The following is a 13,896-nucleotide window of genomic DNA, read 5'->3' as shown; positions in this document are numbered from 1 at the left end:
AATTTGAACAATTTTGGTAGAGGACCACAAGGCAATGACATATACCAAATATCAAAAGCCTAGGCCTTGCAGTTTAAGGCAAGAAGATTTTTAAAGTTTTTTCCTATATATGTCTATGTAAAACTTGAGACCCCCCAGGATAGGCCTCTTTTCACCCTAGGGGCATAATTTGAACAATTTTGGTAGAGGACCACAAGGTAATGCTACATACCAAATATTAAAGGCCTAGGTCTTGTGGTTTTAGACAAGAAGATTTTAAAGTTTTTTCCAATACAAGTCGATGTAAAACTTGTGACCCCCGGGGAGGGGCCTCTTTTCACACCAGGGGCATAATTTGAACAATCTTCATAGAGGACCATAAGATGATGTCACATGCTAAATATCAAGGCTCTACGCCTTGCGGTTTTGGACAAGAATATTTTTAAAGTTTTTCGTTTCGGTTGCCCTGGCAACGAGAGTTCTGCATGGAATTCAATTCTTTCAACAATTTTGAAACGGGGCCACCCAAGGATCATTTCTGTGAAGTTTGGTGTAAAGTCTGCTCAGTGGTTTTCAAGAAGATTTTTTTAGAAACTGTTGACGGACGGACGACGGACATCGAGCGGTCACAAAAGCTCACCAAGAGCCTTTGGCTCAGGTGAGCTAAAAATAGACCTCTAGCCTGTACTGTATGGGTTGTCTAGAGGTCTGGTAACCCAAGACTCCGGGTCTAGAGGTCCAGTTACCGGACCCCTAGCCACTGCCTAAAAAATATGTTGAAGTTTGTCTACAGGCTTCAAGAAATATATCTTACTCAACATAATATAGAAACCTTATTTTGTATTACAGTCATAATAGCATCACTGACCAATTTTTATTATGTAACAATGCAGTATCTTATTTAGCAACCTTAGTTAAAACACACAAAGTATATGAAATCGAAGTAATTAAATAAGTAAGTCAAATAAGATTTTAACATTCATTTTATTGTACAATGCTATAACAACAAAAACAATATCGATTTTTTTCTGTTCCATTATAAATGTTGGAGATGAAAACAACCACAAGATAATGTGGGCATCCAAGGCCCAGGAGAATGCTGTAATGTGAGTTGATGTAACCTCAGTTTTCGTCAAATAAATAAAACTGAATTCTTGGCTAGATGAGTAATTTTGAAAAAGAAATGAACTCCCAACCAATGAATACATGAAGTGTAAAATGAAGTAATTTCCTCTGTTAGTAGAAAAAAATAGAAAAAAGTCCAGTCAGGTAAACAGGTAAAAGGCTATTGTTCATCAAATACATATTTCTTTCTTTCTAAGAAAGAAGACTTACAATTGTTAAGCATTTTAAAATGAATCGGTTCCTTCAACAAGAGCTGTCACAGGAGGCAGGGTGCTCAACTATTTTCTCCATAAAAGTGATATCATGGTTTTGTAACAAAGTAACCTTATCAAAGTAAAGCAGGGGGATCTGCCACATAAAACTCCAGTACTGAACAGTACAGTGGCAGCCACTTTATGAATTTGACTACAGCAAATGTCTCAGTTATTGAAAGATGATTATGGCACATAAACACACCTTTCATATGTTCTACAAATTAAGCATGCCATTCACACTGATATATCCTTTTCATTAGAAAAAATCTTTAGCCATATACAATGCAAATATGGTAAAAATATGCTTCTCACATCAAACAAACAAACACAAACTTTCAAAGCAAATGACCATGAACATTTAGGCATCAATTTTGAGGTACATGTAAAATTACAAAAGTGGAGAATTGTTGTTACAAAAACATCAGTAATGTGACTGTTGTATGTTCAGTTTAAACTGGAGTGACACTCGTACTGACAGAAAAGATACTGATATTCTTAAACAAAAAATGACTGCTGACTAAATTCCATAGCACACAATCTAGTTCTGAGACTAGATAAAAACTCAGATGTCTTGATTTGCTTATTTGCAAACATTTTTCAATAATGACCAATGGTAACAAGAGCTGTCTCCGTAGGATGACACATGTTCCCGATGGCACTTTGAATGAATAGTTATGGCCGATGTTAGAGTTTAGGACCTTTGACCTACAGACCTGGGTCTTGCGCGCGACACATCGTCTTACTGTGTCACACATTCATGCATAGTTATTTTAAAATCCATGCATGAATGACAAAGATATGGACCGGACATGCCCATCAATGCACTATCATGAAAAATGATCTTTAACGTCTAAGTGTGACCTTGACCTTTGAGCTACGGACCTGGGTCTTGCGTGTGACACGTCGTCTTATTGTGGTACACATTCATGCCAAGTTATTTGAAAATCCATCCATCGATGACAAAGATATGGACCGGACACGCCCATCAATGCACTATCCTTTAACGTCTAAGTGTGACCTTGACCTTTGAGCTACGGACCTGGGTCTTGCGCACTGCACGTCGTCTTACTGTGGTACACATTCATGCCAAGTTATTTTAAAATCCATCCATCGATGACAAAGATATGGACCGGACACACCCATCAATGCACTATCCTTTAACGTCTAAGTGTGACCTTGACCTTTGAGCTACGGACCTGGGTCTTGCGCACTGCACGTCGTCTTACTGTGGTACACATTCATGCCAAGTTATTTGAAAATCCATCCATCGATGACAAAGATATGGACCGGACACGAAAATTGTGGACAGACACAGACAGACAGACGGTTCAAAAACTATATGCCTCCCTTCGGGGGCATAAAAATTCATTCCAAGACAGCCCTTAAACTGTTTTATAACATTTTATGTCATTAGAGCTGGAGTTTATCATTATCACATCTATGTGATTATGGAACCATAGGAAAGTTCCATACTTCAACAGGATTTAGGAATATGGAGTGAAAACAAACATAAATAAGTGGAAATGTGTTTTTAAGTTAAACCTACATTTTACAATAAATGTTAGACCCTTATGTCTCAGTCACACATACGGCGCGGATAGCTACGTCTAGCCACGGATAGGAACGTAGTAACCCGTATCGAACCGTAACGATCTGACCTTAAAGTAGTAACCTGTATCAGTCCGTAGCAATCCGTACAGCTCAGGTACAGACTGATACGTATTTCTACGTTTCTATCCGTGGCTAGACGTAGCTATCTGCGCCGTATGTGTGACTGGGGCATAAAGGCAACTAACATATATTTTCTTAAAACTTGAGTACATGTACCTCTCTCAAGCTGCTAAGTAAAAGGCATACAAGAGTTGGAAAACATTTCCACCAGGTATACTTCAGTAGTAAAAAATGCAACTACTAACAGTAAAACTCAAATAAAGACCACCTTTAGGAGACACAAAAATTGGCTTTTATTGGCAGGTGGTCTAAATTGCCGGTTAAAATACACGGCAAGTATTAAAATATGAAACAATGCCAGAAGTCATTAAAGCCAGATAGTCTGGTCTCTGTTTGGAGATGGTCTTTAGCATAGGCTTAAATGTAATTTTACTACATACCATATATTCCCTTATTAATGCACCCGGGGATGTTATATTTCCAAAGATGGGGTGTTATTATGGAGAAAAAATACCCGGAGACCTTTCTCATAAGAACAGTTACTTACCATGATTCATAATATACTGATAAAAGGTAATATATTAACAGTCATTTTACTAGAACTGTAGCAAATATAGTCCTCATGTACAGTCTCTAGTCCTTTTCATGTACAGTCTCTCCGCTAAACTTTGATGTTTCACAGGCAGTCATTATTTATCATGCACATTTTGACATTTTTTGTGCGAATTTTGTGCATTTTTACTAAATTTTCTAGACTCAACAGCAATTTTTCTTTTAGAAAGGTATTTTAGATAATTTTACTTTCCATCAATATGGACGAGGTACAGCATAACAGTAATGCAAATATATCTACTTATACATGGTTCAACTACTGAACTCAAATCAAACCAGCCATTCACATATAGAGTGAACTGCTTCAAATTAGCGTCTTTTATAACAATACAAATTGGTCTATTAACAAAGCATTACAATATTAAACAGAAAAATAACTGACAAGAGATTTATACCAAATACACAAAAAAAATCCATTACCAAAAGTAAGAATTTACAAAAAATAGTTTGAAAATGCTGTAAGAGTGTTATTGCACTTTATTTCTTTTTCTTTGATTTTTGTGATGACTGTGGTGTGGATGTACTGCCAATTTCTTCTGCCTCAGTTCGAGATTTTTGCCAGTTTAAAGGACTGTTTCTAAACATCGACCATGGTGGTAATGTTAACTGAAAAATAAATGAGAAATATATAGCATTTATGTTAAAATATAAATCACTTTAAGACTGGGCACAGCTCCAATGTCTGTCTAGGTACTTAATCATATCTATTGTTTACTACCACAGGTCGTGTAACTGATTTTTTCCAATGGGGTGGGGGAATGGTAAAGTTCACTCACAACAAGAGGACCATGATGGTCCTGAATCGCTCACCTCTTCCCACATGACCCAGTTTTGAGTATGACGTCGTTTTTTCTATTATTTGATATAGTGACCTAGTTTTTGAGCTCATGTGACCCAGTTTTGAACTTGACCTAGATATTATCAAGATAAAAATTCTGACCAATTTTCATGAAGATCCATTGAAAAATATGGTCTCTAGGTTTTTCTATTATTTGACCTATTGACCTAGTTTTCGAAGGTACGTGACCCTGTTTTTAACTTTAACTAGATATCATCAAGGTGAACATTCTCACTAATTTTCATGAAGATCTCATGAAAAATATGGCCTCTAGAGAGGTCACAAGGTTTTTCTATTTTTATACCTACTGGCCTAGTTTTTGACCGCACATGACCCAGTTTCGAGTTTTTTATGGCACGTGACCCAGTTTCAAACTTGAACTAGATATCATCAAGGTGAACATTCTGACCAATTTTTATGGAGATCTATTCACAAGTATGGCCTCTAGAGAGGTCACAAGGTTTTTCTATTTTTAGACCTACTGACCTAGTTTTTGACCGCACATGACCCTGTTTCGAACTTGACCTAGATATCATCAAGATGAACATTCAGACCAATTTTCATGAAGATCTTATGAAATATATGGCCTCTAGAGAGGTCACAAGGTTTTTCTATTTTTAGACCTACTGACCTAGTTTTTGAAGGCACGTGACCCAGTTTCGAACTTGACCTAGATATCATCAAGATGAACATTCTGACCAACTTTCATAAAGATCCCATGAAAAATGTGACCTCTAGAGTGGTCACAAGGTTTTTCTATTTTTAGACCTACTGACCTAGTTTTTGACCGCACGTGACCCAGTTTCGAACTTGACCTAGATATCATCAAGATGAACATTCTGATTAACTTTCATGAAGATCCCATGAAAAATGTGACCTCTAGAGTGGTCACAAGGTTTTTCTATTTTTAGACCTACTGACCTAGTTTTTGACCGCACGTGACCCAGTTTCGAACTTGACCTAGATATCATCAAGATAAACATTCTGATTAACTTTCATGAAGATCCCATGAAAAATGTGACCTCTAGAGTGGTCACAAGGTTTTTCTATTTTTAGACCTACTGACCTAGTTTTTGACCGCACGTGACCCAGTTTCGAACTTGACCTAGATATCATCAAGATGAACATTCTGACCAATTTTCATAAAGATCCCATGAAAAATGTGACCTCTAGAGTGGTCACAAGCAAAAGTTTACGGACGGACGGACGCACGCACGGACTGACGGACGGACGACGGACACCGCGTGATCACAAAAGCTCACCTTGTCACTTTGTGACAGGTGAGCTAAAAATATAACGTCATATGGTGACTTTCAAGCTTTTGATGGCTTCCTCACAAGAAGATTTATACTACCTAAATAATGTTATAAACTCACAGGGGTGAGTGGCAGATATTTTAAAGTTGTGATTTTAACCACTCACCCATAGAGGCTACTATGAATTAAAGTGAAGATTCAAAGAACCCCAGGGATAGAAAGTCAAAGGAATACATGCACCTAAAAATGAATTAAACAGACTGATCCTGATGAAACCTGGTGGCAATGAAACAGTTATGTCATAAATTAGTACAGAGGAACTAGAAACACTGTTCCATTACAGTCTAACATCAGTCTTTGTACTTTAGCATAACAAGATGTGTGTCTATACAGGGCCTCCACTGGGCCTCAGAAAGCTGTACCCAATTTTTGAGAGAAACTGCCAAATTGAAGCTGTGTTGCTGAAATTTGGTCACATTTAAATAAAATTCTTGTAGACGCTTTGAAAAGTTTGTAGCCAGTTCTTTGAATTCGTAGCTTTTGGCTACACAGGCAAATGGCAAAGAAGGCCCTGCTATAGGACACTGGTAACCCCATGTCATCCATACTACAAAACATCATCAAGAAACAAGAGGGTCATGATGACCCTGAATCCCTCACCTGAGTAACATGAGGGACATGTTTCAAATGGCAAACTGATGCTAAAATACTAGAAAGTAGGTCAGTTGATCATATTCATGGTCACTGAAAGTCTGTTTTAAGATCAGTATGCAAAACTGTTCATGTCATCAAAATTTTAAGGCTGTATCTCAAGAAAGTAGGTCAGTAGGTCAAGGTCACAGTAAGGTGACATGTAATCACTTGGGTACATCATGTAAATATAATTAAACAGTCTAGGAAATATGATCTGTTAATTTTTGAAGTATTTTTTCCTATATAACAAGTGACCACCAGGGTGGGGCCTCTTTTCACCCCAGGGGCATAATTTGAACAGTCCTGTTAGAGGTCCACTAGGCAATGATACATAACAAATATCAAAGGCCTAGGCCTTGAACTTTCAGACAAGATTTTTTTTTTTTTTCCCTATATAAGTCTGTGTTAAACTTGGGACCCCCAGGGCAGGGCCTCTTTTCACCCCAGGGTAAAAATTTGAACAATTTTGGTACAGGACCACAAGACAATGCAACACACCAAATATAAAAAGCCTAGGCCTTGTAGTTTCAGATAAGATTTTTAAAATTTTCTCCTATATATGTCTATGTAAAACTTGGGACCCCCGATGCGGGGCCTCTTTTCACCCCAGGGGCACAATTTGAACAATCTTCATAAAGGACCAAAAAGGCAATGCTACATACAAATTATCAAAGGCCTAGGTCTTGTAGTTTCTGACAAGATGTTTTTTCCTATATAAGTCTATGTAAAACTTGAGCACCCCCCCCCCCCCCCCCCCGCCCCTCTTAGAACAATTTTGGTATAGGACCACAAGGCAATGCTACACACCAAATATCAAAGGTCTAGGTCTTTTGGTTTAGACAAGAAGATTTTTAAAGTTTTTTCCTTTATGTCTATGTAAAACTTGTGACCCCCGGGGCGGGGCCTCTTTTCACCCTAGGGGCACAATTTGAATAATCTTGATAGAGGACCATAAGAACATGTCACACGCCCAATATCAAGACTCTATGTCTCGTGGTTTTGGACAAGAAGATTTTTTAATTTTGGTTGTCATGGTAACCAGAGTTCTGCATGGAATTAAATTCTTTGAAAATTTTTGAAAGGGGACCACCCAAGGATCATTCCTGTGAAGTTTGGTGTAATTCTGCTCAGTGGTTTTCAAGAAGATTTTTTTTAGAAAATGTTGACGGACACATGACACATGACGGACATTGAGCGGTCACAAAAGCTCACCATGAGCCTTTGGCTCAGGTGAGCTAACAAAAACAAATGAGAGAGTAAAAATATATTTATTTATTTATTTTGTTTGGTGTGGGAGGGGGTAGGAGGAGGGAAATGAGGGGAATGGGTAAATCCCACATGAAACCCTAAGTGTACAACTTCACATGTTGAACAATATTCCCATACTTTCATTACATCAGATTAAATACTTTTTCAGATTCATGTGACAAAAACATATTGGCCTTTAATTCATATTTTTGACTAAGTCAAGGGCCTAAACTCTTCTCGTGTAGAGGTGAAATCAAAAACAAAACCGCAAGTGCCAAACTTCACATGCTAAATAATATTCTCATATGGTTTCATGACTCTAAGTGATGTATGTAACACTACCTTAAGCCTTCTAGTTGTACCAATATTTTTACCAAGTCAAGGGTCATAATTCTGGCTTGACTGAGTGAAATCCCCAGGTGACAACTTCACATGCTGAACAATAATCCAATATTTATTATAATGACTCATAATATAATCTTGTGTCCATTTAACACACACTATCTGTACCAGCAATTTATATAAGGAATCATGTAACAAAACCTGATTACTGGCATTCTTTGGGAAAACTGTGCATGCTTAAACAATTCATGCCTTTAAATGATACAGATTTTATTTCCTTCAATCATCAGTAACAGATTCTTTCTCTTACTTACCAGGCAAGATATAACAAAACCAGCTATAAGTATGTACATTGTCTGTGAGAACTGCTGACATATGTAACCCCATATAAAGCCTACAGTCTGAAATAAATATATTAAATATACAATGAAACATTATTTATCAAACTAATAAATGTATGGCTGAATGAATCAACAACAAAAACAAGAGCAATATAAGTAAAGAAGTTTAAAACAGGAGTACTGCCTAATGCAAGAAGCAGACTTGAGAGTGGTCCAAATAAGTTTGAAGCTTTCATCACAATCGAGTTAAAATGAATAAGTAATAGTATAAACTAAACTAAATTCTAACACGACCAGCAAATAACCTACATACATGCAGAGCAAAATCTATCTCGGGTTATTCTGCAATAAACCACTTGCGTGCAATGATGCCATCCGATCCAGGTGCGTAGCACGGTCGTAAAAAGTAGTTACCATTTTTTTCTAACACTTTTGATACTAGAATCGAAATAATAAGTATCCAAGTGTGATTTATAGTGAATAACCCAAGTTTTTCGTTCTTATGCGAAACAATATATCACTCAGGCCTACGGCCTTCGTGAACTATTCTTACACATAAGAACTCAAAACTCAGGTTATTTTACGATATACCACGTTTGGGAACTTATAATTTCTTAAGTAAATCACATCCATCTGATCCATTTTAATTGTTGGTTTTAGAGTCTCTCTGACACAATTTATGACAACTGGTGACTTTTCCAGCTTTTGATGGTAGAGGAAGATCCATATCCCTTATCAAGCTGGACACGATAGATTCTGCCTTTGCAACCAGTGCAGATCATGATCAGCCTGCACATTCATCTAAATTGAAAGGTGGACGAGTTCATCATAGAAATGTAGCAGAGTAAGATCCTATATGTGCCTCAAAGCATTATTTCAGGCACTGTCAGACACCTGGGTAGAACCATGGAATTTCCATAAGCAAGCTGGACATGAATAATGAAATATATAAACAGTAACTATGCCACTACTCCTCCGTCATTTTGAAAAAACTTACAGCAAATGTGATGATAATAATCTGGAACATCTTCTCTGCTTTCTTCTGTCCAACAAAATCCTGAAATGTAAATATACTATGTCATCTCATGTTTGACATTGCATGAGTGTTATAAAGCCATTACATAAATTTGATAATACATGAGTGCAATAAAGCTTTGACGTTGGCGTCGTTTCTATAAATAGAAGACGTTGGTATAATTCACTTGGTCTATAATAGGTAAAGAAAGAAGAATTCTGATGTTTCAACAGGAAAAGCTAACATGTGATGAAAAGAATATTACGTTTGTGTCTTTCCACATAGAATTTATTAAACTTGTTGAATAAAAGTGATAAAATGCTCGGCAAAGCCTCGCATTTTATTATTTTATTCAACTGGTTTAATAAATTTAATATTAAAAGACACTCAAGTAATATTCTCTAAATATTTGGAAAAGCCATGTACTAAAAACCAGGGACATGATGGCTCTACTGATAAGTCAGTCACGTAATCCTGACTGTTTGACCGTGAACATAATATGTCAAAAACCACTGTGTCATGAAAGATAACACTAAGCAGTCCATAAGAATTTCTTTGAAGTTTTTTTCCTATTTTTAGCTCTGGAGGCCCCTAGAACCATTTCATTAAACCTGAGAGAGGACCTTACAAGGATGCTACAGACCAAGTTTGGTGATAATCTAATAAGTAGTTCATGAGAAGATGGCAATTAAAGGTTTTTCTAGTTTTAATCTCTGGCGACCTCTGACTGGTATCAAGCAAAACAATTTGGATGAACTTAAATAAAAGTGGCAGACTGTCACAAAGAACACCCGTCATCAAACTTGAACTAATTCTAGGGCCACAATCCAAGAGTGCATGGGATGATTTGGCTGATTATAGAATGTGGCTGAGATATTATGCCCACAAACATTGTCAAATCGGATGAAAACTGTTCAACTCTGAGAATGGACAAGGCTAAATTAGCAGATTCCGAGAAATTCAAGGGCCATAATCCAAGAGTGCCTGGGGGGATCTGTCTGGATATCAAACTTGGTAGAGATATTATGCTAACAAACATTGTCCCCAAGTTCAGTGAAAAGCAGATAAAAGCTGTTCAACTTTGAGAATGGACAAGGCTAAATTAGCAGATTTCGAGAAATTCAAGGGACATAATCCAAGAGTGCCTGGGGGATTTGGCTGGATATTATGCGGACAAACATTGTCACCCAGTTTGGCGAAGATCGGATGAAAACTGTTAGACACAGAGCGGACAAGGCTAAATTTGCAGGGTCTTTTTTAAGTAATTTACAGGCCACAATCCAAGAGTGCCTGGGGCGATTTGGCTGGTTATCAAACTTGGCAGAGATATTATGCCCACATTGTCACCAAGTTTGGTGAAGATCGGATGAAAACTGTTCGACTTACACAAGACAGCGGACATGCTTTTGGACGCTAACCATACAAAAAAGGATTTTAAAATATTTTTGTTTAGTTTTGATTAGTTTTATGTTTCATAAAACAAGTCTGCAAAGTATTGAATAATCTTGGCGAATCATTGTATTTTTAATGTTTCTACATGTACATGTAAGTCTTGTCCTAAATTTGTGTTCATAAAAGTTCAACAGCTATGATGAATTTTACTGACTGTCATCTGCTTTACGTTTGTATGTATATATGTATTATGTGCTTGTACATTTTTACATTCATGAAATGAATGTTCAAGTGCGTTGGTCATTTAGTTTTCATATAGACATTGATTAATTGCTTGAAATCAATTAATGTAATATAAATTTAAATAATATATTATAATCTGAAATTCTGCTGCACTTATACATTTGAATTTCCTTCGAATATTTTTTAATTTGTCATAATTTAACAGGATCGCAGAACCAGAAAGCACTCGTGTAATGTGCATTATCGTACTATCGTAATATAGGCAACATAATTAGACTGAATTTTATCAAATTATATGATTTTTTAATAATTAATCGATTTAAACCATTGAAAACCCGACCAGAACATCCCTTTTATGTTTTCTACAAGAAATTTGAGTGCTTTCCCGTGTTTCAGTGCTATCCGGTACTTTCCAGTCATTCTATTCACCCTCTTCCAGTCTTAACAGCGAAATTGGCGTTTTTATTACCAAGTTGTCAACGGTCACATAACTGCTATCGACCGAAATACCCGGATGTGCAAAGTTGAGAATTCTGCACATCCCTAAACTTTCATTAAAGTGTTTCTTAGTAGTACAGTGCTCAAGGGTAGTGGATTTTAGGGTATAGAGGACAGATTGATAAATTTTATATTTAGACTTGAATTATTGTATAAATTTTCATATCATTCTTTTACTGGCATGCAAACAGACATTCTGGCATACATTTGAAATATTTGCTTGTGTTATTTTTCATATGTCATCAAATGTAAAATAAAGCTATCCCGTATAGACTAAATCAGTGTATATGTAAAAAAACGTCAGTGAATGAAAAGTATTTGATAGAAATTTAAAAAGCTGAATGTTTTGAAAAGAGAATACATTTTTATTCTGATTTATATTAAAGAAGTCTTCGAAAGTTTGTTAAGATGTGGATTTTAAACTAATAATGTAAAAAATGACCAAAGCTATCCTGTACACCCTAAATCAGCTCATATGTAAACAATGGCGTGGAGAGAAAAAACCAGGGCCTCCGCTGCCGATCGCCAATGTCGCCATTTGCGATAATTTTAAGAATTTGGCGCTAAATTTTGCGAACTGGCGAAAATAAGTGGCGCATAGTTTTTTTCCTCGGCATTTGTTTTTTCCGTAGTGATATAAGCGGCCCAAGAATTGGTTCCCGATACACGTGTTTACCTAGACGCTGGTAGTGAATAAAATCGATAACCAGTCTAGGCGGTGTATTTGACAATTCGCCTATTGAAGTTGGTTGACACTTTGAGAAGATAATTGCGTAATAATGTGTGAATTGAAGATTAATCAGTAATCAAAACATCTGCCAGCTTGTATGTTTGACCTCTGCATAGAATTCACCAAAATTAACGCCGATTACGGTGTACTTTATATGTTGCGATTTTTTACAAAAAAAAGATTGTCATGTTTGTGGCATGCAGTTGTATGACTGGCGAATTTTAAATAAGTTCGAAAGATACATTTAATTTGTTACTTTTTTGCAAGATAATTTTTGATTCCTCAGTTTTCATAAAAAATTTTAACGATGGATCCGAAAATTAAAACACATCGGCCTCAATTTGCATCCTGGACCTGGTTAATTTCTATGAAATTGAAATGTTCAGAAACTGGAAGATATCACTTGCTACCGTGGCTTCTTAAAAATCATTAGAAGAGTGTTCAACTCGACCTTTTAGAATAGAAAAAAATCCGAATTTTCCTTTCCGAAAATAAATGAGTCCTGAAATATTGGTAATTCTGACATGGATAGATATGATTCTTAAATTAGAGAATGATTTGTGTCATTTTTTATCCAACTGACAATTTAGAGAATAGATGTTTCTTCTGATAAAAAAACTATTATGTCATTTCTTTGATGGAATGCAGAATTACTTCCGCGTACCTAATCATGTACTTATCCAAATTTTACGTCCGAACTTGCCTTTAATATACAGTTGTTTGCATTGCAATGGTAACCTAAGGATTCAAACTGTTGCAGAGTAAAGAAAGCATAATCTTTAAACAAACCATATGAGTTGGAAGCTTCTTTATGCTTTCAGGAAGGTATTTTTGGATTTCCATTTTGCTGTTGTACACGTATCTTAAATCCGGAAGTCTATGTCGGCGAGACGGTCGCACTATTATAGGCTGAACACCACTAAATCCAGCTGTTCTTTATTTCATAATAAAATCCACTTACTTCATAACGGTTTTTCGACATTTTCTAGCATATCAGATTTTCAGAGACTTATATTCCCACAAAGAAGTATTTACACCTTTATGACATATTCCTTATGAAAAAAGAATGGAAATACTATTCAACAAAACTTGCTTTATTTGCTTCCCCAGTGTGTCTTAGGTTTTTTGTTTGTTTTTCTGTTGTTTTTTTGTAGTTTGCTTGCTTTGTCATCTCATCTGTAATCCATGTATTGGTATTGTATAATACCAATGGTTTTAAATGTAACTTCTAGTTCTGTGTGTGTAACCCTTGTTTTCTTTTTTTAGTTTTAGTTACAGAATGCTACATGCTGGTGATGCAAATGTTTTCCTCAGCTGCTTTAAGTAGTTATAAATGCCTGTTGTAAAATGTGACTCTTCTTTTTAATTTTTGTGTAGTGTCAGCTAATCTTTTTTATGTTGCTTTAAATGTGTTCCAATCTGTATGTGGTAAATTGCTTTCCTTTTCCTTTTATTTGCTAGTACCTATGTGCTATTTTTTGTTTTAATGTGCTGTAACATGTATGTGATAATTTGTGATTTGTTTATCAGTTGCTTTATTTGTTTTAATGTGCTTTAACATGTATGCTTTTTATTACAGCTGTTTTACTTATGTTGGGCTTATTTATTTATTTATTTATTTATTGGGTTTAACGTCGCACCGACACAATCATAGGTCAT

The 13,896-nt window shown here is 36.1% G+C and overlaps 1 protein-coding gene across 1 annotated transcript; it reads right to left on the bottom strand.

Annotated features, from left to right (window-relative positions):
- Window positions 1–944: 944 nt before the first annotated feature.
- LOC123527674 (signal peptidase complex subunit 1-like) lies at window positions 945–13,174 on the bottom strand. The gene is made up of 4 exons (XM_045307288.2): window positions 13,027–13,174; window positions 9,357–9,416; window positions 8,333–8,419; window positions 945–4,247 (listed from the first exon to the last, which is right to left on the bottom strand). Exons 1-4 carry the CDS (start codon window positions 13,078–13,080, stop codon window positions 4,119–4,121), a joined length of 330 nt encoding a protein of 109 aa, XP_045163223.1. The 5' UTR covers window positions 13,081–13,174; the 3' UTR covers window positions 945–4,118.
- Between the last annotated feature and the right edge of the window lie 722 nt (window positions 13,175–13,896).

Source organism: Mercenaria mercenaria, chromosome 14 (assembly GCF_021730395.1).
Source record: "Mercenaria mercenaria strain notata chromosome 14, MADL_Memer_1, whole genome shotgun sequence".
Lineage (NCBI taxonomy): Eukaryota > Metazoa > Mollusca > Bivalvia > Venerida > Veneridae > Mercenaria > Mercenaria mercenaria.
The sequence above is the reverse complement of the archived record's forward strand: the minus strand, read 5'-3'. Positions and strand labels throughout refer to the sequence as shown.

Coding starts and splice junctions, on each gene's coding strand:
- LOC123527674 (XM_045307288.2), bottom strand. CDS start 13,080: ATGGAAATCCAAAAATACCTTCCTGAAAGCATAAAGAAGCTTCCAACT. Junction 9,417..13,026: donor AGAAGCTTCCAACTCATATG/GTTTGTTTAAAG, acceptor TTTACATTTCAG/GATTTTGTTGGACAGAAGAA. Junction 8,420..9,356: donor TTATTATCATCACATTTGCT/GTAAGTTTTTTC, acceptor TATTTATTTCAG/ACTGTAGGCTTTATATGGGG.